This window comes from Thamnophis sirtalis, unplaced genomic scaffold (assembly GCF_051295495.1).
Source record: "Thamnophis sirtalis isolate CommonGarterSnake01/CBP01778 unplaced genomic scaffold, rThaSir2_p1.2 scaffold_4, whole genome shotgun sequence".
Taxonomy (NCBI): domain Eukaryota; kingdom Metazoa; phylum Chordata; class Lepidosauria; order Squamata; family Natricidae; genus Thamnophis; species Thamnophis sirtalis.
In genome coordinates this window covers 123,273,113-123,300,605 of record NW_028261384.1, presented here as the reverse complement: position 1 = coordinate 123,300,605, position 27,493 = coordinate 123,273,113, and the positions used below count along the sequence as shown (strand labels likewise).

The window sequence follows — 27,493 nt, the reverse complement described above, 5'->3', positions numbered from 1 at the left end:
CTCACCCCACCATAGTCCAACCCTCCTGCCTGCAGCCCATAAACCACTTGAGATGACATGACTTATAGCTTTTGTTGGAAATTGAAACAGAGAGAGAGGGAGAGACATTGCAAGCCCACGTCTCTCTCTACCACTCAAAGCCTCTTCCTGCATTGCAGCTGTTTGGGGAAGGAATGCAGATATTGAGAAAAGGAAGACTCCCCACGCAGACATGGGCTCCTCAAACCTTGAGAAGGACCCCAAATATAATTACCTCAAACTCATGGCTAAGAGGGAAAGGGAGGGGGGGGAGAGATGCTCTTTGGCGAAAGCAGCCGACAAAAATATGAGAATCCTCTGATGCAGATACAACGGGGTGAGTGGGGGAGAATTCAAACAGAGCCCGGAGGATGTATAAAAGCTGGGGAGGTTTGGGGGATGAGGAGGGGACTTATGGCGAAAGATGCAGCAAGAGATATTGATCAGAGTGCCGGAAGGTAGCTAGTGCCGAAGACAGGTGTAAGGAACAAGTAGCAACCCACACGGAAAAGACGTGCGGAAGGAAGGAAAGAAAACAGGAGGAACAAGAGTCTGGGGGCTGCAAACCTCCCTGCCTTTAACCGAACGTGGTAAATTTAACTTCTGAGTAAGCATACACAGATGTATCAGCAACAAAATGTTGCAGAAAAGAACATTCCATCCCATTCTTTTTTATTTTATTTATTTATTTATTGTTTTATCTATACATAAAATACAAAGAGAAATAGAAATGGTAAATTAGGGGAAGAAAAAAGAAAGAGTGGGGAAAATGCAAGGCAATGGTGGTTCCCCTCTCACATATGTGCTAGCTGTTCCCAACTCTAGAGGGCAGTGCTCATCTCCATTTCAAAGCCAAAGAGATAGTGCTGTCATAAGATGTTCTCCGTGGTCATGTGGCTGCCATGACTAAACACCAATGGCGTACGGAAGGCTGTTACCGTCCCTGTTTTTCTACTTGCATTTCTACTTGCTTTTGAACTGCTAGGTTGGCAGAAGCTGGGACAAGTAACGGGAGCTCACTTCGTTATGCGCCGCTAGGGATTCGAACTGCTGAGCTGCCGACCTTTCTGATTGACAAGATCAGCGTCTTAGCCACTGAGCCACCGCAGCCCAGACAAATGTAAGTACTAAGGGGGGGGGGGAAGCATTGATTTACGACTTCCTTTGGCTAGCACAATACAAGATAAAAACACTCCAGCCTCAACTTTTTGCTTTTACACATTAGTATATAACTACAGCTATATGTCTGTGTGTGTGTGTGTGTGTGTGTGTGTGTGTGTGTATAGCCATTTCTATCATGACAAATCTAATTGACAAAACCAAAGTCAAAGTTTCATTTTCCCCCTTCACAAGCACAGAAACCAGAAGTGATATCCAAATGAAAAACGTACTTCAATATATTCTCCTCTTTGAATAAAATAATCAATTTAAACACTCCACCCCCATTCTGTAATGTCCCAATGTGACACCTCTAAACCCTCCTGGTTTCCCAGCCAGTCCTCAACAGCTGGATTACACAGATGGATTGTAGGCGGGGGGAACAGAGGCCCAGATAAGTTAAGGTCCCTCCACCCCAACCATCCCCAAGTTGATGTACTTTTAAAAATCTTGGGATGCTTCTCCCCAGGTGTGCTGAATGGAGGATGCTGTTTAGATACAGAAGGAACAAGAGGTTGTTATTAGTATACAGACAGGAAGGCGGGCTGTACTCTACGTGGGTAGCTAAGTGGGTGGTTATTTGGATATTTAATTAAAACATTTATTATTTGCACTTCAGCCAAAAAGAATATTTACTCCTTTAAGGGACAGATAGTGCAAATGAAAATACTTCTTGTGGCTTTGATTGGTTTTTTTTTTCCCCCCTCCAATAAAAACTGCACAATGCCAAGTTAGGGCAGGATGATAAAAGACAAAGCTAATTGTCTATTGGTATTTGACAAGTCTAGTTATATGCATTGTTTAATTCTCCTCGTTTTGCATAAACAAAAATAGTAGGCACCTCACACCTATATAAATTCGGAGCCTGCAATTCGCACTATTGCTCAATAAAAATCATGTCTGTGGTGTCAATTATGACTTTGACAAATAAATCCAATTTGAAGAAATTGAAACCAATCGGCAGATTGCCACCAACCTGTATCACCACAATAACCAATGTTATTGCCAGCTTAGGCAAAAGTTACAACTTGTTAAGAGAAAAAATACCGTTTTCAGAGCTCACAGCTGCATTCCTTTCTAGAGCTAAGAAACTCTAAAGAGCTGATGCCCTTAAATCATAGGTTGATCAATTAAAATTTGCCGCCATTGACAAATGAATTGAGAGTAAGTTGTGATCAAGTGAAGCTTGAGCTGATTAATAATCTACCAATTGAATCAATTGCAACTCAGAATCCTTGAGATTTACACAGAAAAATAATTATACATTATACATACAAAATTTAGATATAATATGATTGTAAATACAGTATATGTTACTACCCAGAGCATGGCAAAATTCAAAGAAGTAGTGCAAGATCGGAAGATGTGGAGAGATCTGGCCCATACAATCGCCAAGAGTCGGATTTGATTGAATGGATATCATCCTCATCATATGTTACTATACACAAAAAGATTTGTATAGAATAGATCTTTATATAAAACTTCATATAGAAAAATGGAATCTTACATTTCTTTAAGGTAAAGTTCTACTCATATTTTTCTGTGAAAGCCATTGGGGGAAGAATGCCTGTTCCAATATTTTAAAATATCTATATCTCTCTATAATTATAGTTATAGCTACATCCACTATGAGGGACGCAGTGGCTCAGTAGCTAAGATGCTGAGTTTGTTGCTCAGAAAGGCTGGCAGTTTGGTGGTTTGAAACCCTAGCGCCGCATAACAGAGTGAGCTCCCATTACTTGTCCCAGCTTCTGCCACCCAAGCAGTTTGAAAGCATATAAAAATGCAAGTAGAAAAATAGGGCCACTTTGGTGGGAAGGTAACAGCGTTCCATGTGCCTTCAGCGTTTAGTCATGCTGGCCACATGACCACAGAGACATCTTTGGACAGCGCTGGCTCTTTGGCTTTGAAACGGAGATGAGCACCGCTCCCTAGCGTTGGGAAGGACTAGCACTTATGTGTGAGGGGAACTTTTACTTTTACCTATATCCACTATGAGAGGTGTAGTGGCTTAAAGGTGAAGACTCTCACCTCCCACTTGGAAAGTTGAGAGTTGAATCCTAGGCAGTGACAGATGCTTATTCTATAAAGCACAAAAAGAAAATATCTGCTGTGAACTCTGCATAGGCATCAGGAAGGGCATTGGCCAGCAAATGGTCAGCTCCACTCAGTTGCTCTGACCCCATCACAAAGCAAGGGATTACAAGGTTGTAAAAAAAAAAAAAAGCTATACTATACTATATATGTGTCTTTAGCTATATATTTATATACAAATTATCTACTTTCCCTTCCAATAAAAACTTTCTCTCGAAAGAAAAATATGAGAATATGAACTTAAGCTACCACCAAAGGATGTCTGGAGAGCAAAGAGCTATTAAAGAGGTATTTGGTGGACAGAAGAAAAAGGAAGAGAATCAGATTTCAAATTAAAGAGACATCTGGATAGAGGAACATGTCTGAACATATTGGCAGACTTTAGTACTATCATTTTGCCATTTGGAGCATGTGAAGGCTTTAACTGATTTCCATTCGCACTATATGCCTTCCTTCCACCGGCTCAGAATATTTGAAGCTCAGAATAAACGGATGTGCTAAAAATATGTTGGAATTCCACTGTCCTTTTGGAACTGACGTCACTCAGAAACTCCAAATTTTTGGTCTGTGCTCTCTTGTGTTAAAAGGACAGCAAGGGCTGGGATAGACCTACATGTCTAGTGGACCTGGGAGATCTCTTGCTACTCCAGTGAGACATTGGTGAGCTAGGTGACTCAAAACAAAGCCACACAATAAAAGCCATCTGAACAATTCTATAACCTTGCTGAGTCTTAGTCACCTGTAATGGTCACTGATGGGCCATTATGCTGTTGAAAAAGCCACGCTGGAACATATGACTCACAGCCCACCTGACTGTAGCAGGAGACTGCGAACAGTTTGAGGCTGAAGATAAAGTCTTTGTAAGATGGGTCTGGAGTTGAGCATTTAGGAATTGTTTTAGCAAACCTACTAGAAAGCATCCAGATAGCATGTGGAGAAGGTTTTATAAGGATGTTGATGGGGGCTTCTTCTAAAGCCTTACCATCCATCCATTGATTTATCCAGACACACAGAAGGGTACTGATTCTGCTAATCCAGTCTAGGCATCCTGTCATTCAAAGTAGTAGAAAAACAAACAATTGTGTAGGAGAGCGTTCATTCACCATCCTGTTTCTTATACTGCAGGTGTGTTGAAACTCGCCTTCTCTAATGGCCATAATTGGAATTATAGACACGGAAGCCCAACATGGACTTCCAGCAGCAACTGGCTGGAGAAGGCTGTTGGACGTTGGCATCACCACCTTAACCGCACACACGTTAGGCAGAGAGCCTAGCCCTCAAATCATCCTTTCCTCTACACAATTATCATGTATTGGTTCAGTCTTTGAAACTGCACAATAGGCAACGTGAAAACAGACCCAAACAGAGAGATGCTGGCAATAAATAATGACCTTGCTATTGAATCAATTTTAGAATGGTTAAGACACCCAGAGACACTTGGTTGAGTTGGGCAGCTATAAAAATAGAATGCAATGGAATGGAATGGAATGGAATGGAATAGAATAGAATAGGGAATGGAATGGAAATAAGATTTTACATTTAGGCAAGGAAAATCAAGAATGAAAGTGAATATGTGCGTCCCAGGATAATGTTGAAGAATCCAATCTGGGTCGATCACTGGAACCAGAGGTTCTGTCTTCCAATCTTTCTAACTCGGCTCCAGCATGATTGGGCCAGATTGGACCCTGCAAGAAAAATCAAATGCACAAGTATAAAATAGGTGCAGTCTGGCTCAAAAGCAGTAATTGCGAGAGAGATTTTGGAGTCCTAATGGATAATCACTTATATTTGAGTTGGCAGTATGCTGCAGCTGCCAAAAAAGCCAATGCAATCCTAGGCTGCATTAATAGAGGGATAGAATCAAGATCATGTGAAGTGTTAACACCACTTTATAATCCTTTGGTAAGGGCCCCACTTGGAATATTGGATCTAGTTTTGGTTGCCATGATATAAAAAAGATGTTGAGGCTCTAGAAAGGTTGCAGAGAAGAGCAACAAAGATTATTAATAGAGATAAAACATGAAAAACAGTTATAGGAATTGGGCATGTTTAGTGTAATGAGAAGGAGGACTAGGGGAGACATGATAGCTGTGTTCCCATATCTCAGGGGCTGCCGCAAAGAAGAGGGAGTCAACCTATTCTCCAAGGCACCTGAAAGGAAGAGGACAATAAAGCAATGGATAGACACTAATCAATGAGAGAACCAAGCTAGAACTAAGGATAAATTTCCTGACAGTTTCCTGATAGTTAGAATAATTAATTCAGGGAAACAACTTGCCTCCAGAACACTGGACATTTTAAAGAAGAAATTGTACAACCAATTGTCTGAAATGGTATAGGGTTTCCTTCTTGACCAAGGGATTAGACTAGAAGACATCCAAGGTCCCTTCCAACTCTGTTATTCTGTTATTTCTTGATAGAGTTGAGTGGAGTTGGTATTCCCCCGTCTCAAAATCTATACAAAACTCATTTTAAGTCTCTGCTACCATTTAATGATTGCTTGGATATTTCCATCCAGATCTGATAATCCTATGATCAAAATGCCAACAAATCAAGCAAATAATAATCAGGCTAATTACTATAAAAAGAATAAAACTATTTTTTGTCCTTAAAACTTTTTTCTACAATGAAGAGGAAGTGTTGCATATTAAATCTCCCAAAGAAAGGAGAAAAAATTATATTTTTTGTGGACTATAAGAAAATATTAAAATATTTCCCACCGACTACTCCCTTAGCAGGATCGTAACAGAAAAATGAGTAGTTCCATGCATGGTGTCCCTAACAGTTGACATGCTGGGTGGTTCATGAAACTTGTCATAATAAATGTGTTAATTTATAAGGTGCTACAAGTCTCTGCTATTTTTTTTTATCATATTCACAGATTCCAACAAAAATGGTCCGCTTATTTCAAGTGGAAATAAGATATAGTGATGAATTTATATTAAGACAAAGCCTTGCTTATGTTTGCTAAAGCGAAGGAGAAAGGATACATAGGACTTGATAAAACAGCTAGTTTGCAGATCCTGCAAAATGCATTCAAAGATTGAGTGGCTTAGCAGTAAATATTAAGCTTGGTAATGTTAATCCTTATTTTCTGTGTCAAAACATGTTGTGCAATCCCACCTCAATCTGTTCATCTATAGTTCTGTTTATTGTACACATCCAGAAAATTGACTAGATTTGGATTGTTTTTAGATATATATTTTTTTAAAAAATCAGTCTTTATTATATTTAAGTGCTAAGATACTGAGCTTATCAATCAGAAAGGTCGGCAATTCGGCGGTTTGAATCCCTAGTGCCACGTAACAGAATGAGCTCCTGTTACTTGTCCCAGCTTCTGCCAACCTAGCAGTTTCAAACCATGTAAAAATGCAAGTAGAAAAATAGTGACCACCTTTGATAACAGTGTTCTGTGCGCCTTCGGCATTTAGTCATGCCGGCCACATGACCACGCAGACGTCTTCAGACAGTGCTGGCTCTTCGACTTTGAAACAGACAATGAGCACTGACCCCTAGAGTCGGAAACGACTAGCACATATGTGCAAGGGGAACCTTTGCCTTTAGCAAATATAGCTCATATCTTTCTCTGTTTATTTTCTCCACAACGTTGACCCTGTGAGGTAGGTTGGGCTGAAAGAGTATGACTGGCCCAAAGTCACTCAGCCTAAAGCAGAGCTAGAATTCCCTATCTCCTGGTTTCCAATCTAATGCAGGAAGGCAACCAATGTGCAAATGTCCTGTTGTGAATACAATCATCAATCACTGGTGGCCCAGATTTCTGGACTTACAATGGACAATTCAAATCATTTTTGCAGGATATTTGCGTGCCTCTTTCCACTTGTTTTCTTCTAAATCCAACAATGGATTGTTGGCCATGGTCACAAGCTGCAAAATCTGGAGCAGAAAACTTCTCAAACAAGAGGAAGAAAAACACTGCACGTGGGCTGTTCAAATGACATTTGTTTTAAGTCGTCTGGCAGAAGAAGACATGCACTCATGCTGTAGATTTAACCTCATAGACGTATTTCAACAAATGAGTTTAATAGTCACCCCTCTCCCTGGGGAGCCCTGCTTTAAGGGGAGGTGCTAGGAATCTATAATAAGGATCCCCAACATCAAATTACAATTCCCAGTTTCTGTGTGTGAGCGCACACGTCTGTGTGTATCGGGGAAGAAATTGGAAGAGCTGAGACAATTAGATGCTAATTAATGAATTAGACTTAATAGTGTTTAGATAGCATGCTCTTTATTTAAATCCCTATCCCTATCAAGCAATCTATCCGAATCATATCAGCATCTGTAGATAAATGGGTAAGGCTCGAAATTAGGCTTATTTTCTTTTCAACTCTAACTTGATGTGGAAGTCACAATTCTAGCCGTCAGGCCAGATACACAAAGGACAGCAACAGCGGTGGATGACACACTGGGTGTGTCATTCCTTCTTTCGCTCCCTATTTCACATTTCTTGGGGTTCGTTCCCCACTCCTGCCCTCCAATTCTCACAATTAGAGCCGCCGTAGTCTAACGTAACTGGACTCAGATTGTATACCTTCTGTGTTTATTAGAATTTCAGAGAACAAACTGCAGCTCAGACACAGCAACATTGTTCTGCAGAAAAGTTGCTAGTTCAACCCCTGTGGCTATCGATTAGAAACTTGTCCTAGACAACAAAGGCCTACGACAACCTTGGGAGAGAGAGAGCTCAATAATCTGACTTGATATATAAAATATCTCTGTCTGTGGTTGCTCTCGGTTCCAGTTCATTAATTTTTAGGCTGCAGGAAACGTTTTCGGAAAACCAAGGGCAAGGGTTACTATAGCTTATTACATTAGGTCACCCCATTTCTCTGTTATCTCGAGAAGCAGATTAGAAACAGGTCCTTCTGCAAAAACCGAGATTCTTCAAAATATGCAAGGTAGGAAAGAGCGTTTTATATAATTCTGCCTCTCTAGCTAGCTCTATTGTCCAGAGTATACAGTGGGTATGCTATCATGGTTATATAAAACTCTATCTGCTTTTACAGCATAATAGCTACAGCTCAGACAGACAACTAAAATATCTCTTACACGCACACACACACACACACGACACACACACACGACGCAGACAGACAGACAGCCCCCGAGCATGGGTTCCCTTTCCAGATTTGACCATATATGGCACATTTGCACATCTGCTGATTTATCTCTTCCCTCAACAACCCACCACACAAAATTAAAAATTCTCTTTTGGGGCATCTTAATTCTAAATACATCTCGACATCCTCCAATCCGAGATGAGACAGGTGCCAAAGAGTAAGCTCAGCTCATACACCTTAGGCTGGTGACTAGGGTGACACGGGGAAGGTCTCCACCGCACGTCCTTGCTCGGTGGCCACCTCTTTCAAATAGCCTGGCAAAAGAGAACTTCCTGCTGAGGCAATTTCAAGGTTTTAATCAACGGAGCAAAGAGACTGCTGTGCAGGGTGGAGGGGGTGGGAGAAGATTCGCGCCAAAGGTCAAGCTTTCCCCTGGCAAAATAAAACAATTGCGTTTTAAGAACATTTGCTCTGCATATTATTTTTGAATCTAATTGGAGATGGAAAAATTTGTTCCAGGAAAAGCAGGGGAAGTAAAGGGATGTGGTGGGAGGACGTATATTGTAAACCAGAGATTCTTGTTGTTAGTTGCAAAGTCATGTCCGACCCATCACGACCCCATGGATAACATTCCTCCAGGCCTTCCTGTCCTCTACCATACTCTGGTGTCCATTTAAGCTCACACCTACTGCTTTGGTGACTCCATCCAGCCACCTCATTCTCTGTCATCTCCTCCTTCTTTTGCCCTCAATCTTTCCCAGCATTAAGCTCTTCTCCAGTGAGTCCTTCCTTCTCATTTGGTGGCCAAAGTATTTGAGTTTCATCTACAGGATCTGGCCTTCTAAAGAGCAGTCAGGGTTGATCTCCTCTAGGACTGACCGGTTTGATTGTTTTGCAGTCCAAGGGACTCACAGGAGTCTTCTCCAGCATCATAGTTCAAAAGCCTCAGTTCTTTGGCACTCAGCCTTTCTTATGGTCCAGCTTTCACAGCCATCCATTGCAACTGGGAAAACCATAGCCTTGACTATATACACTTTTGTTGGTTAGAACAAAATATACACTTTTGTTGGCTAAACCAGGCTGAGAAAGGATAAATGGGCAAGATTACAGAAGCAAGGACAGATTTGAAGGTTTGAAGGTTTATTTTATTTATATGCCGCCCTTGAGTATTGAAGAAAAACGGCAGATTTTTGAGCATAAGGGATGTACTTTATATTTTATATTTTAGACCAGGAGTGTGCAACCTTGGTATCTTTAAGACTCGTCGACTTCCACTCCCAGAATTCCCCAGCCAACCATGTTGTCTGGGGAATTCTGAGAGTGGTAGTCCACAAATCTTAAAGTTGACAAGGTTGTACACACCCTGTTTTCAACTATCACAAGGGTCAGCAACCCACAGCTCTGGGGCTGCATGTGGCTCTTTCATCCCTCTGCTGCGGCTTCCTGTCGCCAGTTGGCTCCACAATTGATAGGTCTTTCAGTTAGGACAGGTAGAGGAAAAAGGATGCCGCACTAGGAGACTCTATGGTGGGGGAACTGGACTTCTGGTCGGCTCCAGAATTGAACGGAGGGCTTCTGCTTAGGACTCTTGTGGCTCTTTGAATCTTTAAGGTTGCTGACTCCTGGACTATCACAACCCAGGCATAATTATGAGATGAGGTTCTCTGGCCAGATTGGTGGTGGTGGCTTCCCTCCCCCCCCTCTGTAACAACAAACTACTTTCTGCCTCACATTGTTATGCACAGAAACTAGGCAATATCTAGAGAATTCCATACAACAAGGCACACAGGAACCAACATGCTCGGCAGGCTGCTATTCCCATCTATGAAAGAATGCAGTCCAGTGGGACCCAGAAGCCTGCGCCTGCCTTCTGGAGCAACACTCTCATCCAGGGAGCCCCAATCCTGCTGTCTTTCAACACCTGACTCATTTCTCGGACTCCGGGCCAGGATTTTACCACTGCCCCTGATTGTGTATTGAGTAGAATATATTGACTTGACTGGGTTAATTTGTTGTTTTAATTTATCCCTCACCTCCCTCCCAACGGACCGTTTTTATTCTTGTTGGAATTGTTTGCAATAATGTTTTTAATCCTTGCGAGCCTCCCCAAGTCACAGTATTGGAATGGAAGTTGCCAAGACATAAACAAAACAGGTTCTTGATAGAAAGACTAAAGCACAGAGTAGAGGGGGGAGAGTAAAGACATTTATCTATTATTTCCCTCTTTCTTTCTTCTTTTGTTTCAAATATAATATTCATCTTGGGTGCCTCTGCGCCTCCTTCGTAAAGATGGGAAGGGGGTGGAGAGAAAAGGAGCAATTATATCTGAAATGCCACCATGGGTGCCTCGCTCTTCTAACTTCCTCCACTGAACAGCAGCCAAAGCTTCGTTTCTTTAAAAAAAGGTATTTTATTTTTAAGAGAGTGGGGAGTGAGAAGTAATCCTACACAGGCAGAGACTCACTCTTTGGAATTGAAGAAGCCAGCTTGGAAGGACTAGCCGTCAAAGCAGAGAAACCATAATGTGAAACAGACTTGATCTGATGTTATCCGCTAAAATGGGAAGGAGGGGAGCGATGGAAGGGGGCAGTGTATACCCCTCTCCTTTCGTAAAATGTTTTTGGACTTGTCTTGAAGGACTTGGGGCTGCCAACATTGCTGACGGGTGGAAAGATGCTACCTTAAAGGGATCTAAAAAGATAGTGGAGGGTGAGAGAAAGAAGGAAGCAAAAATAACCTCCTGCAGTATTGGCGAGGAGATATGCAAGCCAAGGTTTCTACGAAGGAGTGTGTTCAATTGCACCACCTGCATAAATTATGCAAATGTCCATTATTGCATAATTTATTCGGCTAGCCAAGAGTCCATGTCAGGTGTCCAAGACTGTTGTTTGAGCTTCTTTACTTCTATCGCCCATCTTTCTGACGGCGGCTCCTTGTTGGCCACCAAACAGTAGATGCATTGGTGATGCTAAATGACCTCGCTGAAAGGGCAAGGTTAATTTATCTAGCTTGCTATTTTAAAGTAATAAATAAATAAACATATGGAGAACGATTGCAGGAACTGGGTATGTCTAGTTTAATAGAAAGAAGGACTAGGGGAGACATGATAGCAGCGTTCCAATATCTCAGGGGTTGCCACAAAGAAGAGGGAGTCAAACTATTCTCCAAGCACCTGAGTGTAGAACAAGAAGCAATGGGTGGAAATTAATCAAGGAAAGAAGCAACTTGGAACTGAGGAGAAATTTCCTGACAGTTAGAACAATTAATCAGTGGAACAGAAATTGCCTCCAGAAGTTATGAAAGCCCCAACACTGGAAGTCTTTAAGAAGATGTTGGATAGCCATTTGTCTGAAACGGTATAGAGGTTCCTGCCTAGGCAGGGGGTTTGACTAGAAGACCTCCAAGGTCCCTTCCAACTTTGCTATTGTATTGTATTAAATAAATTAGCAAGCTGAAAAACTATGCTACTGAATCTGAATGGCATAAACGAACAGAGATTCACAGGGCCCTGGGACCAGAGGTGGTATTCAGCCAGTTCACCTGAATCAGTAGCAGAAATCGCCAGCCCACCCACCCACCAGCCCCGTTTCTATGCTGTCCTGTTTAGGCACATTTTTGAGGCCAGCAACATGCGTGGACGTTGCACGTGTGAGCAAAGTGATGCGCAGAAGGCCTGGTGCATGTGTGGAGGTGGTGCATGTGTGTGCGAAGCAGGTGGTGCCGAACTGGTGGTAACAAAATGTGAACACCCCCCCCCCCCTCACTGCCTGGGATCTATTAAAATGGGATTTGGGTCATCAATAGGCTGACTAGCCATGGAATAAAAGATGTTCAGCTTCCCAAAGGATGGAAAGATTAAAAAGAAACTCAGACAAAAACTACAGTGCAACCTTAATTTAGCATTACAATTCATCACCCTTTGCTCAGGACACATAATTTCTCTGACAGTTGGCAGGTCCATATTCATTCCTTAGTTTGGAGTCTCCCACTTTTCTGAGTACAACATGGCCCTACACAGAATTTACACTCAGCTGTGCTGGCACCATGATACATTACATTTGATTACAAAGCAGAGTGCCATTATCTGAGGGCCTGAATCAAGTTTGGAAGAATTGTTGACATGGAGTTAAAAAGACAGAGGGCTAGAGAGGCCGGAAGGATGTTTTCTGAATGGCTAGAAACTTCATTTACCAAATGGAAAATAAAATAAAATAAAATTCTAAGATTGGCCACCAGTGTGTTGCTGCAAAACCAGAAAGGGCTGAAGCATCTAAACAACTGAACACAACCCCTAGCATGGTTCATATTATTCATTTTTAGTATGCATTTGTCAGCCTTTCAGTAATCACTAAGCTTTTATTGCTTTCCCATGAGCAGCAATTCAGGGGACATTCAGACATTTACAAAAATAAGAAAATTATTATAAGGATCATAGTGAATCACACTTTCTTTATAAAAAAAAATATATGCTTCCAGATAATACTGGAAGCTCCGATTAAAATTATACCTTCCCCTGGAAAAGCCTGACTGCTTCATAGTTAAGCAAATCTCAATCCGAAGGGGTTGCTGAACCGAGATTTTGGAATGTATTTACAAGGACAGTGGGTTTATTAACAGAGGAGATAACTCCTTAGAGAGAGGGAGAGAGGGAGGGAGGGAGGGAGGGAGAGAGAGAGAGAAATATCAGTGTTCACAAGCAAAGACTGCCTTCTTCTGGGTATAACCAAACCCTGTTGCATGCATTTAGGTTGAGTGAAAGAAAGAAAATAGGGCTATAAATAGCCATAACCATGAGTCTGCTACTTCTCCCCCAAATAACTTTCTTCTTGCCCTTATTTGGATTGTATCCTTGCTTATCTTCTTCATTTCTGTTAGGTCATGTGACACTGGGCACAGCTTTCGGCATTTGCAAAAATATGCATGCGTTTGTGAAGCAAATACACTTTCTATCCTCCCCCCCCCCTTTTACGGCAAGTGTTAAATCTTAAGGCAGCTGTCTTAGATACCCTGAGACCAAGGCCAATGTGTGGCCAATGGCTATGTGAATGAAATATCATTAGATGGTGTTAGGAGGTTGTGGCATCCTGCTTTAAGGACAAAGGATTAGAAGCCAAGAGTTTTCCACAAAACAATGCCAGAGATGGAATTCGGCATTTTACCAAGGATGACAGCAAAGTCACGGCGACAATGTGACATTGGCCCACAGAAGCTGCCTTAGGATCAGTGATACAGAGACCAGGACTTCCAAGCAGATTCATGTGCAATAAATAAACATGCCTGGCTTACGGTCAAAGGATTCTTCCTGGATGGGTGGGGAGGGAGGATTTTCTTTGCTTGGCTTTACAATTCGACAAAGGCCTGGAGAAAAATGCTTCTCGTGAAGGACCTTGCCATTTCTCAAGCAGGGATGGCCAGATGGCAAGCTGCAGGCCACATCCCCCTGCTCTCCAATCACCCTGGTAACTCTTCCCAGATTTTTGAGCCAAGGATGATCAAACATTTGTGCACTATGGCACGAAAGGCACATGATGCAGCAATCTTGCTGAAGCCAGTGATTCAAAATCGGATCAAACACCTCGAACGATTAGTATTCTGAGGCGAAGGTCTGCAGATGCAGCCTAACTTCTCATCCTGGGCAACAGGTGAGCCATAAAGGCTGGGAATTCATGAGACACGTTCCAGAGAAGCTGCATTTAGCAGAGTCCGGGTTATACCACTGAACCTCTCCCCCCACCCCAGCTGTTTTTCTCCCCCCACCCCACCCAAACCGCAGTGGCTTTGCAGAATCTGAGGCAAATGACTCTTTCCCTTTTAACTAGCCAACGTCTGAAAGCGCAAGTCTTTTTTTTTTTACACAGCTAAGTGGGGACACAGTGGCTCAGTGGCTAAGATGCCGAACTTGTCGATGAGAAAGGTCAGCAGTTCAGTGGTTTGAATCCCTAGCGCTGTGTAACAGAGTGAGCTCCTATTACTTGCCCCTGCTTCTGCCAACCTAGCCGTTCAAAAGCATGTAAAAATGCAAGTAAAAAAATAGGAACCACCTTTGGTGGGAAAGTAACAGCGTTCCGTGCACTTTCGGCGTTTAGTCATGCCGGCCACATGATCACGAAGACATCTTCGGACAGCGCTGGCTCTTCAGCTTTGAAACGGAGATGAGCACTGCCCTCTAGAGTCAGGAATGACTAGCACATATCTGCAAGGGGAACCTTTACCTTTACCTAAGATAACTGGCACTTCAGAACAGTGCTGAAGAATTCCCGAAAACAAACTAGGTTTGTGTGTCCTTGGCCTGCCCCGCCTTGCACCAGTTCTGGCTTAAGTAAACATTTGATGGTAACAAAAGCCAGGGGAAAATCAGATGTCAATCCTGTCAGAAATGAGACCCAAAGTTTTTTTTTTTAAGTACAGGTAATCCTTGACTTACAACAGTTGGTTTTTAGTCCCAAGACCATGTGATCCCCTTTTGACAAGCAAAGTCAGTGGGAAAGCCAGATTTGCTTAACAACTGGGTTACTAACTTATCAACTGCAGGGATTCACTTAATGACTGAGGCAAGAAAGGTCGTAAAGTGGGGCAAAATTCACTTAACAAATGTCTCACTTAACAGAAGAAATGTTGGACTCAGTCTTGGTCATAAATTGAGACTGCCTCCATTGATTTTTTCCATGGAACAAACTCTTCCTGTGTTCTTTTATTTTTTGCTAATTACATTGCCTCTCTCCAGTTCTTATTTTACATTTCTCACACTCCCGTTCCATCATCTTGGTTTCTATCTAGTATTCTACCATCCGTTAGCCTGGCCCTGTTGACAAAAAACAAGCAAACCCACATAGACCAAAGTCAGATTTTTTTCTATTTTCCAAGACAGACCCACTAAGATTGGAAACTTCACTCCATTTTAACTAAAAACTGTTTTAAAAATCACATCTGATCCCTGAAGTGGCTTTTCAGAACAAGCTGAAATCCCAGAAAGTTTTTCTTGCAAACGATAGTTACGTTAACCACATTTCAGGTGGTGATGAATACAAATATTTCCAGTCTCCTACCCATAATTGTACCAGAAGAAAAAAGAAAAAGAAAGGGAGGTATGAGAGCACAAAGCTCACATACAGTAGGTTGATAGCAATAGCACTTAGACTTCGATACTGCTTCACCATGCTTTTTACAGTCCTCTCTAAGCAGTTTACAGAGAGTCAGCATATTGCCCCCAACAATCTGGTTCCTCATTTTACCCACCTCGGAAGGATGGAAGGCTTAGCCAACGTTGAGCCCGTGATATTTGAACTGCCGAACTGCAGCCAGTAGTCAGCTGAAGTAGCCTGCGGTACTGCACTCTAACCACTGCGCCACCGCAGCTCCTATTGATTCTCCTACCGTGTTTCCCCAATAATAAGACAGGGTCTTATTCTTTTGACCCCCCCCCCTAAAAAAATAAGCACTTGGCCTTATTTTCAGGGAGGTCTTATTATATTTGAAGTGCAGGAGGCAGAGAGTGTGGTCACCTCATGGTTGCTGTTGTGTTGTAATATTGTCAGGCAGGGCTTATTTTGGGGGAAGGGCTTATTTAGTGCATGTGCTCAAAAGTCTGATTGGGCTTATTATCCAGAGAGGTCTTATTTTTGGGAAAACTGAGTAATGTTGAATTATAATTTTAATAACACAACTAAACAGCCCAGGATTTGTTGGCTTCATCTCAGGAAAGCCACTGGGCTGACAGTCACCCATGGTGAATAAAAATTCCATTTACAGGTACTCCACAACTTACAATTCATTTAGTGACCAAAGTTACAACGGCACTGAAAAAAATGACTTATAACCACTTACAAGCTTTATAGCATTCCCCACGATCATACATGTGGCAACTGACTCATACTTACGACCATTGCTGTGTCCCAAGGTCCTGTGATCCCCTCTGATAAGCAAAATCAATGGGGAAACCAGATTCCTTGAACAACCCTGTTGCTAACTTACCAACTGCAGGGATTCACTTAACAACTGTGGCAAGAAGTGCCATAAATGGGGCAAAACTTACTTAACAAATGTCCCACTTAACCTCATAAATTTTGGAGCTCATCATGGTCGTAAGTCGAGGGCTACCCGTGTTCATTTTATAAACATGAGCACTTGGGATTTCAGGCTAAGAGGATTTCTCAAATTGCTGATAAATTGTGTTTTGATGGGGGATCTAGGAAGTGACATTCACTGAGGTGGTAATTCATTTTGTGAAATGCAGTGCACAGCTCTGATGGATAAAGAGAATTGGGGAGTGGGCTTCTGAGGCCTACAAACCGGGCAGATATGCTAAAGGAGGCAACACTTCTCTGCTTTTCTTCTTAGCATCTTTCAGCCTAAACCAGTGGTTCCCAACCTTTTTGGATCCATGCCCCACCTAAGCATTTCTAAAATCCTGATGCCCTCCAGCTCCCCCCATCCCGTGACATATAATTCTTACTTTACTCAAAAACTCCACTCACGCGGGGGAAGCCTAAAAGACAATTAACTTGGTTTAAACAAAGTTCAAATTGCCCCTATTAAAAATCAAATTGCCCCCCTGTTGGGCGTGGGCCCCGTGTTGGGAACCACTGGCCTAGACTCTTTGTCCCTAAAGAATTAGGAAAGTCTCCCACAATAAGGAAACAGAAAACTTGGTAACATTCTCACCTGTAGGTTTTCTTTCTTTCTTTCTTTTTAATACAATCTCCCTCTTTGTACCAATAACAAGATTCTTGATGCAGGAATCTTTGATCAGACATTTTGATTTGCTTTCCCTACCCAGCGAGAAAAATGTATAGCCTCAACAGGTAGCCCTTTATCTCCTGTCTTCATACAGACCATCCCGTGACCACAGTTAGAGAAATCATTCCACCAGACGTATCCCTAGGACATCCTGAATTACCTTTTAAAGCTGCTGGATCTTCGTTATTTTCCCCCTTCAAAGGAACTCGGAATTGGAGCAAGCATACCGTTGTTCCCTTAGAAAAATCTGTTTTACTAATTGGATTTCAATATATCTTAAAGATGTAGGGTTTTTTAATTTTTTTGCAGTACAATCTTAATGCATTTATTGAGGGTCAACAAGGCGAACTCTGAAAGGATGCAGTAATAGGAACTGGTGTCAGGTAAGTTTGTGTCCAGATATAACTCTATTGTCCTTCTCCCTCCCCCCCCCCCCGCCCCCGGTGTGTGTATTTTTAAAGTGCTCTAAACATGGCACACAGTATGAACTTGGTTACCTCCTAAAATATGCATTTCTGTATTCTTTTATGAAAAAGGAACTGGGCTACCAGAGAACTATGCCACTTGACTGATCCGAAACTACTTAGTTATCCAGCATCTGCAATTAAGCTTCTTGCTCCTAAAGATGCAGTCCGGATAAAATTCTCCAGCTCCTCTACTCTCGAGGAATGACTGATGATGGGCTTATTTTGAATTACTGCATTTCGGGAGCTAAGTTACAGACGTTTCATTAAAATGCCCGTCTCGTGCTTGGAGTGATGGATGCACCACAAGAATGAGGGAGACAAAGAGTGTGTCTTATTATTTCCCCATCTTAATGGTGTGTTACCATATTTTATACAGTAACGATCACTGCTTCCGATACACCCATGGTCCATCCACAATTTATCTCTTATATTTAAAAATTAAATGCTTATTGTACCCACAATTTATTTTCCAAAGCATCAGGAGGCAAGACAAGAAACAATGGATGGGAACTAACCAAGGAGAGAAGCAACCTAGAATTGAGAAATTTCCTAACAGTGAGGACAATTAACCAGGTGGAATAGCTTGCCTTCAGATGTTGTGGGTGCTTCATCACTGGAGGTTTTTAAGAAGAGACTGGACAGCCATCTGTCTGAAATGATATAGGTTCTCCAGCTTGAGCAGGGCGGTTGGACTAGAAGACCTCGAAAGTCCCTTCCAGCTCTGTTCCGATTGATCTAAAACTCTTGGTCAGCTAGCGATATGGCTGCAATTTTAACTATTCCTTCTTTTGGGTGCCACTATCTTTTATTCCATACCCATCTCTTCTTGCTTTCTCCGTCATACTCATGGTTCTTTCAAGCTACTTATTCTAAATGTTTTGGAACCATTACGTATGATATGAAGCAGGACAGAAAGGAAGGGGCTCGATTGCTCATCACCAGCTGCAGTTTGTGGCCAACTACTGCGTTTCCACGAAAATAAGACTGGGCCTTATATTAATTTTTGCTCCAAAAGATGCACCAGGTCTTATTTTCTGGTTAGTTCTTATTTTTGGAGAAGCATGGTACTAAATGCATCCATCTGGTGAACACTTAACTGGGGCTTATTTTAGGGGGTAGGGCTTATATTAAGACCATTCTGAAAAATCATGCTAGGACTTATTTTCCAGTTAGCTCTTATTTTGGGGGAATAGGGTAAGTCAGATGCCATTTGTACCGAGTGCATCCAAAGTGTGAGATTTGGAAGGTGCTGGGAACACAGCCTTGCCGGCAGTCTCAACAACTTTGTGGCCTTCTGAGAAATCTCACGTGCTCTTCTTTGACAGTTGCAAGGCAAAATCCCTACCCTGTTTCATTAGTTTGATCTAAAGTATCATCACATAACTCTGTGTTATTACGGATGCTGGGATAGGTGCCTCTTTTTTTTTTAAATCAGCCTGAGATGTTTATATTTGAGGGTTGCTGTGAACGAGGAGTTTTCTCGGCCACGAGAGAAGAATGGTATGCATAAAAAATAACAATAAAACTCAACAGACAACCCTTTACGCAGAGAAGAAAAACTTGCACATTGCATGTGTCATTTGATTCCAACTCCACCTTCGCCCACCTGTCTTCTTCTCACGCCCTTCACATTCTTCTCCATTGCCCAAGCCCATCCAATCAAGCCCATCCAGTTGACCTCCTCCCTCCACATTGCCTTCTCTTTGTGCCACATCAGACACCAATACCCCACCTTCAAATCCTTCCTGCAGACCCTGAACCTATATATATAATCTTGTTCTCCACTGGCCACCTGATTCTCCCCCACACCCTGGCCTTGCTCCTCACATTTCAGGTTCCAAATGCGGTTGTCCCAGGTGGGTTAATTCAAGGCAGATGATACACCTTGGGGAGAAGGTCTCGTGTACATGGTTGGGCCTTAACAAATAGCTTGGCTCCATAAATAGCTTGGGCCCAGAGAACTGCATGTGGTGTTCTGTTCTGTTGGTCTCGAGGGAATCGGTGGCAGAGAAAGTCACTTCTAGGGTTGCTGGAGGGTGGGAAGGGAGAGCAGGGCCAGGCAGACATGTCTGACCCACTGCAAGTACACCTATGGAAATAAACCTGTGGCTGCCCCATTACTGTGGATTTACTTTTCCTAAGACACATATCAGAGCCCAAAGCTGGGGGTTTTTCAGAAGCATTTAAGAGCCCCCGTCTTGCTACTTTCCGGTATAGCAACAAAGGAGGCAAAGAAAGTAAAAAATAAATAAACGAAAGTTGGATTTTGCGGGGTCCTTTTAAGGAAAGGAGAACTTTGGAGACCCAGCTAATTTCTTCTGTTTGGAATATTGTCATCTTGTGAGGATCTGAAGAGCAGAGTTGGGAGGGGAGGGAAACACCCTAGGAAGCCTGCAAGCACCTTTCTGGTGTCTCGAATATTCAGACTTCTACCAACTCAAACGCTCTGACTGGTTGGGGGGGGGGATGGAGTTATGGATCTCCCCCCCCCCACTTCCAATGCCCCGTGCCCCACTGCCACAGGATCAGGGGAGATTGAATCTTCTTGTTTGCCAATACACACACTTTGAGCAACCTTTCTCCCACTCCCCACGTCTCCCGTCTCTGTGTATTTTGGCATACTTTCTCCCCCACTGCATTTGACTGCCAACACTATTAACATGAAGTGTTGGAGGGTGGGGAGGGTGGAGAGTGGAAGGGAGACAGAGAGAGAGACACACACACACTCAAACACTCACATACATACTCATGCACACAAGCCTTTGGCTCCTGCAGCAAAACCCATCTCCTCCATCATCACCTCCCCACTGCACAACGCACAATGCACCAACGATAAAGCAAATCTCCCATTTCCTCTCGCCCAGCCAGAAGGCTAGGCGGGAACGCTGGGACCAATTCCTCACTGGCTGGCAAAGGCAGAGAGAGAGAGAGAGAGAGGGAGGGAGAGAGAGAAAGAGAGAGAGAGAAAGAGGTATTTGAGAGATGGGAGGGAGGTATGGCAGCTTTTCTCTTCCTTTTCTAGCTACCCACAGTTGATGTGAAGTGGGGCATGCAGCCCGTCACCCCACAGAAGAGCATCCACCACCAAAGAGATTCCTGGGACTGGAGCCTTTTACACACACACACACACACACACACACACACACACACACACACACAATAAAGAAGCGAGATAAAGGAGAGGGAGGAGCCGTACATAAGATATGTGTGTATGTGTGTGTGTGTGTCTCCACTCTCCACGCACACATATACCCATTAGTCACCAGGATTCTTTTATTGTTGCAGCATCTGCCCTGAATTCTCCTTTCTTTCTTTCTTTTTTTTACCCCCCATTGTTTAAACAAGACACAAGAAATGCGGGTGGGAAAGTATGCTCTCTCTTGCCTCTGCAGAAGACAAAAGCATGTGGCATGGTGATTATTAAACATCTCTTTTGGTGTCTGTCTGTCTGTACATATGGATGTGTGCGCCTCCCTCTCATGAGATTAGCACAAATTTAGAGTGGGGGGAAAGTAAAAGTAAAAAGGGAACAAAGTGGAGGAAAGATTTTGACCCACCCGTGTGGGTAAGGGGGAAAAAAAATATGCCACAGGAGTTGCAGCTGAATTGTTTCGCAATTCAGTCCCTTTCTCTCTCCCTCACTTTTCCAAATCTTAACTCAGTGGACGACCCACTCAGTCTGCAAAGATCTCCCTTACTCCCCCAAACACAAAACAAAATAATGCTCAAACTAAAATTAGGAAGGTAAATGAGGCTTTTACCTTCCTAATTACCTTTGTGGGGGATAGGTAGATTTTTAAAAGCAAAGAGGAGCTAATGAAGGCATGGAGGGGAAAATATACGATATCCTAGATCTGCAGAGATGGTTAAAAATGTACATTCTTCTTCGCACACATTCCCCCAGACCAAAAAAAGAGAACACATATTCTTTCAAAGCACAAAAAGAAAGGAAAGGAAAACCACAGTCAGTTAAACTGAGCTTAAAGAGATCGGAATATATCACTACCCAAAATATCTCAATTTGGGGTGCAGCAGATGATGGAGAGTTTCTTTTGATGTTCAGGGGTGGATAACTGAGCAAATGAAATGACAGATTCCGCTATTTTTTTTTCAGATCTCTAACTATCTCAGTGGGAGATGAAGCGAAGGGAGTGGATTCTTCCTTTCCTTTCCTTTCCTTTCCTTTCCTTTCCTTAACTTTCCTTTCCTTTCTTTTCTTTTCCTTCCCTTCCCTTTCCTTAACTTTCCGGTTGTGTTACTTTAAAACCCAGACTGCAATGTCTTAGAGAAATCACTCTATCTGCTCCCTCACTGCTGGAGGCAGAAGAGAGAATCAAGCCAACGATTTGTTAGCTATCTTCTGCTGCCTTAAATGCAAGCTGCAATCCTCTCCCAAGCCAACCTGAAAATAGGTGATCAGTTGGTGGGAGGAAGCAGGCTAAGGCAGCTGAGGATGGGGGGGGGGAGGGGTGTTCATATAGACGAGATTTGTCTCATAATCTGGGCTGTCCTTTCCGATGTATCAACGAGCCCTCCAGCCACGCTAGCTAGTCGGAAAATGGCAGGATGGAGACCAGCCACTTCGAAAGAGTCTCTTTCAGGAAGCTCACCTATCACTGCCAATTGGATTCAACCTTCAGCCTGGGGGGAGGGGGGAGGAGCAGAGGATATCTCAGTCTTCTCCCCAGCAAGATGATGGGGTGGGGGTGGGGGCAAAGAGAGAGAGAAAGTTATTTTCCTCCCCAGACTTCCTGGGGGTGGGGGGGGAGGGGAAGGGTTTCTCGTTTCTCTTCCACACCCCTCCTCTCGGAGAAGGAAGGAGAGAAGAGACACGGCATGACCTATAAAAAAAAAATTAGCTGTGTACCCTTTGCGCTGCCTCCCCCTCCCCAACCCCCACCCGGCAAGACTCGAAGTGACAGTTTTTCCAAAAGAGCTACTTCCATCCCCCCTGACTTCCGCAGAAGAGATGTTTTCTAGAGGATATGTATATATATACAAGGATCCTCCGCGTTTAAGATCCCTTTGGTGATCTCCTCTCTGCAGAAACGCTACCCGCTACCTTCCCGTGCTGCCTACAAGATGATTCCTCCCCCCTCCACCCCAGGCCATGCCTTCCCCTCCCCCCTGCTGGAAATCTGTCTTCACCCACAGATGCCAAACAGACTTTTGCTTCTGTTGAACTCTACATCCCCCTCCCCAACCAAGCATTCATTTCTCCTTCCCCTCACAATAGTGGTGCTACCGAGTGGTACCCTTCTCGGGAAAATCCTCAACTCTTTTAAGGAAGGTTCAATGGGAGGATTCCTTTTGGGCATTGGGGGAGGGGATGGGGCATCTCTTGGAAGCTGTTACTAGCAAACCGCCCCCCCCCCATTTCCATCTTGGTACAGGGAGAGGAGAGGGGGGAGATAAGAGCCAGACCCCCCCCCTCCGCTCCCACTAGGCATGAGGTAGGGAGAGGAAAATGGAATTGCATCTTACACTTCTCAACTCCTGAGTGCGATCCTTCATTGCGACTCCTGTGGGTGGTCAGTGGGCTCTTCTTCCCCCACGGCTCCCTGTGGCACGGCAGGCAGACAGACACGGGTGGTGGGGAAGGACCCCTCTTCTTTGAGGTGGAGGGGGAGAAGGGAGAGGGGAGGGTTTGCTGGGGCTTGCAGTGATGGATAAACGGGAGCTTCCCGGCTCAGCCAAGCTGGGAGAAGAACGGTGCTCTTAAGGATGGAGAAAGGTTGGTGCTGATGCAGCAAGGCAGGGTGGGAGAATGCAGGGAAGATAGAGGGAGGGAGGGAGGGAGGGAGAGGGGGAGAGAGAGAAAGGGAGGGAGGGGGAGCAGAGCCGAGAGGCTGAGCATGCTCCCTCCCACTCAAGGGGCCATGGGAGTTGTAGTCTTATCACAGAAGTGAGGGGGAAGGCATCGTAAGTGGGGTTTGCTTTGCTTCCTCACGATTTCAAGAACCACCTCACCCCGCACTTTGTTTTGGAAAAGATTTCTGAACGGTTCCACCCAAAACGACACTGCCCGTTAATTTTGCGGTTGCAGAACCAATTTGGGTGAGAAACCCCTTTGAGTCCCACAGAGAAGCAAAACGGAGAAGTAATTAATCAATGTCTATAAATATTAGTAGGAGGGGGGGGCAGAAGAAGCAATATTGGCTACTCCCACTTTAACCACCTCCAAAAGGTACAGTGACTCGGGGACAACTAGTGCGAATCCAAGTCCCCCAAAAGTTGTAATTAAAATACGGTATTGAGTTCAAGGTGTTATGGCAGCTTTGAAAATAGACCTGCAAGCTTCTAGTCCACAAAAAAAAAAAAAAAATCACGCTTGGTAGAAAAGGAGCAACGTTTTCTCCTGTTCTTTCACAAAGTGGATGATTCTGACGCAAACGATTCCTGACAAAAATTTTGGTGAAAGAATGATTTTGCAGGTTGGATCATAACCCATTCAGAATTCTGACTATGGAACCAGGGAAGGTTCTTGCTAACATGCTATCAATCAGCACAGAATAACAAGAAATGTAACTCTACCTCTCTATAATGCCTTGGTAAGGCCACACTTGGAATACTGCATCCAGTTTCGGTCGCCACAATATAAAAAAGATGCGGAGACTCTAGAAAGAGTGCAGAGAAGAGCAACAAAGATGATTAGGGGGCTGAAGGCTAAAACATATGAAGAACGGTTGCAGGAACTGGGTATGCCTAGTTTAATGAAAAGAAGGAGTAGGGGTGACATCATAGCAGTGTTCCAATATTTGAGGGACTGCCACCGAGAAGAGGAGGTTCTATCTATTTTCCAAAGCACCTGAATGCAGGACAAGAAGCAATAGGTGGAAACTAATCAAGGAACCAACCTAGAACTAAGAAGAAATGTCTTCACAGAATATTTAATCTATGGAACGACTTGCCTCCATAAATAGTCGGTGCTCCAACACTGGAAGTTTTTAAGAAGAGATTGGACAATCGTTTGTCTGAAGTAGTGTAGGGTTTCCTGCCTGAGCAGGAGGTTGGACTAGAAGACCTCCAAGGTCCCTCCCAACTCTGTTTTCTGATTTTCCAACGTATCACATCTCAAGTTTACTTGTGCCGTCTTTCAACTACAAGGAAAAAGTAAGTAGCTACTTGGTATTCCTAAAGCCAATTTGGATACAAGGAACTAATCATGAATATTTTCTTACTCTTTTGCTTTGGTAGGCCAGCTAGAGCCATTTCGGCATCAAAATAGTTTAGCCACAGGTTAAGTCATGGTAACCTCATTGCTCAACTACAATATATAATTCACTAGAACGGGTGGTGCCAGATCTATGCCAGATCTAGGCATTTTACGACTCTTGGGCTACATTTGGCCCTTTGACTGTCCCTTTCTGGCTTGCACAAAGTCAGTCAGAAATTAAAAATCAAATATAAATAAATGTTCATCATGCATGCAATACAAATGCATTCCTTTTATTTTGAAGTAGACAGCTATATATTTTTAAATTTTATTTATTGCATGCATACCTATTTATCTTATTGGTTTGGCGCTCTGTTAACAGTTTCGGTTTCTCATGTGGCCCCTTGGGAAAAATTAATTGTCCACCTCTGTTCTATGCTCTTATGCATCAACTGGAAACTATAACTGTTTTAAAATTTTACTGCTGTATAGCATCTGATCAGTCCTAGAGGAGATCAACCCTGACTGCTTTTTAGAAGGCCAGATCCTGAAGAGGAAACTCAAATACTTTGGCCATCTAATGAGAAGGAAGAACTCACTGGAGAAGAGCCTAATGCTGAAAAAGATTGAGGGCAAAAGAAGAAGGAGATGACAGAGAATGCAGTGGCTGGATGGAGTCACTGAAGCAGTAGGCATGAGCTTAAGTGGACTCCAGGGATGGTAGAGGACAGGAAGGCCTGGAGGAACATTGTCCATGGGGTCGTGATGGGTCGGACATGACTTTGCAACTAACAACAACAACATAGCATCCTTGCTAAAAGTGCTGCTCTTCCCCAAATTTCTACGAGGTTAAGTTTATAACTATAGTATATTAATATGCTTCAATCAATTTGAGGTTGGACACCAGGTCAGGAACAGATTATCATCGAGAAAATCTATGTGGTTCGTAAGAGCTGCCCCCAACTTGGTAGCATATAACCAACCAACCAACCAACCAACCAACCAACCAACCAACCAACCAACCAACCAACCAGAAAGAAGGATTTTCTTTCATTTGCAGCCATTAGAATTTTATTCTTCTTCTAAAGCTTGTATTGTTATCAAACTTCGTACATTTAAGAGGCATCCAGAAAAAAGTTTTATTGACATTGGCATTGGATGCTTTATAGCAGGCATATGCAAGGCCATGGCCTTGTATATTTTAATATAGACAAAGGTCTTTGCTTCATATATTTAATTATAGTTCAAACTGCATGGAGAGAAGGCATGGCCCAATAAGAAGTACACAAATACTTTCCAGTAATTAATAAGCAACTTGCAAGCAGAGAATGGAAATGCAAATATCTTATAATAGCCACAGTTTTAACCATTGTTTTGTGTTCAAGGAAGTGCAGAAAGTTTTTCCCCCACCTGATACATCTGGAGAGGTTAGGTTGCAGGGTTCTTGATTGTTGAACAATGATTGGATGGGAGCATAAGAAGAGTTTGTTGGGGAGGATTCCCTTGTGCTTTTCAGGAATGGCATTCATTGTATCTTCGTTACAAATGTATTAAGGAACTTTCATAGCATAGTACTGTGTTTCCCTGAAAATACGACAGGGTCTTATTTTCTTTTGACCCCCGAAATAAGTGCCTGGTCTTATTTTCAGGGAGGTCTTATTATTTTTGAGGTACAGGAGGCGGCGAGTATGGTCACCTCGTAGCTGCTGCTGTGTTGCAATATTTTTGAGGGCTTATTTGGGGGGGAGGGCTTATTTTGGCGCATGCGCTCAAAAGCTCAATTAGGCTTATTATCCAGGAAGGTCTTATTTTGGGGGAAACAGGGTAGTTTTTTGGAAAGCCAACGAGCCCTTCTTGTACCCAGCATTTACCTAAACCTGGTTACAGCAAGAAAGAGAGGTGGGGGAGGGAGGGAAGGAGGGAGGGAGTGATACAGAGATGTAGAGATACAGGTAGTCCTTGATTTAGAACCATTGATTTAGTGACCACTGAAAGTTAGAACAGGACTGAAAAAAGCAACTTACAATCATTGCAGCACTCACACAATGAAAATTTGGATGCTTGGTAACTGGCATGTGTTTATGACAACTGGGGTAGGAGGATATGACTGAAAGATCCAGCCTCCCTTATACTACTTGGGGGGCCCTGAATATATTGAGGGTTGCAGTGTTTAAGTGTAAAACCAATATGCTCAAACGGAGGCTCTTAGTGGCTAACAATGCACTATGCGAATGTAGAGAGATGCAGAGGCCAGCCCATCTGCTGACTTCTATCAGAAACATGTACCAATAATGACTTATTTTTGGCCAAGGACAAAACGAAGGTGGTTTCATTCTGGCTGGAAGGTGGAGGTGGAGGAGGAGGTGGTGGTGGAGGAGGAGGAGAAGGAGGAAGAGGAGGAGGGGGGGAGGAGATGGGGAAGGGGAAGGGGAAGGGGAAGGGGAAGAAGAAGAAGAAGAAGAAGAAGAAGAAGAAGAAGAAGAAGAAGAAGAAGAAGAAGAAGAAGAAGAAGAAGAAGAAGAAGAAGAAGAAGAAGAAGAAGTAGTAGTAGTAGTAGTAGTAGTAGTAGTAGTAGTAGTAGTAGTAGTAGTAGTTGCTGCTGCTGCTGCTGCTTCTGACAAGCAAAGTCAATCGAGGAAACCAGATTCACTTAATGGTGGCACGATTCATTTAACAATTGTGGTGATTTGTTTAAGAACAGTGGCAGAAAAGGCCGTAAAATGGGGGGAACTCACTAACAGTAACAGGCTTTCTTAGAAATAGAAATTTTGGGTTCAATTGTGGTG

The 27,493-nt window shown here is 43.2% G+C and overlaps 1 protein-coding gene across 1 annotated transcript in view; it reads right to left on the bottom strand.

The window, feature by feature from the left end:
• STX1B (syntaxin 1B) overlaps positions 1-23,283 on the bottom strand; it is a 62,030-nt gene extending 38,747 nt beyond the window's left edge. Inside the window, exon 1 of the mRNA XM_087714095.1 lies at positions 23,036-23,283. Coding sequence (XP_087570221.1) covers positions 23,036-23,065 — 30 coding nt within the window. The 5' untranslated portion in view covers positions 23,066-23,283. The remainder of the gene's footprint in view (positions 1-23,035) is intronic.
• Between the last annotated feature and the right edge of the window lie 4,210 nt (positions 23,284-27,493).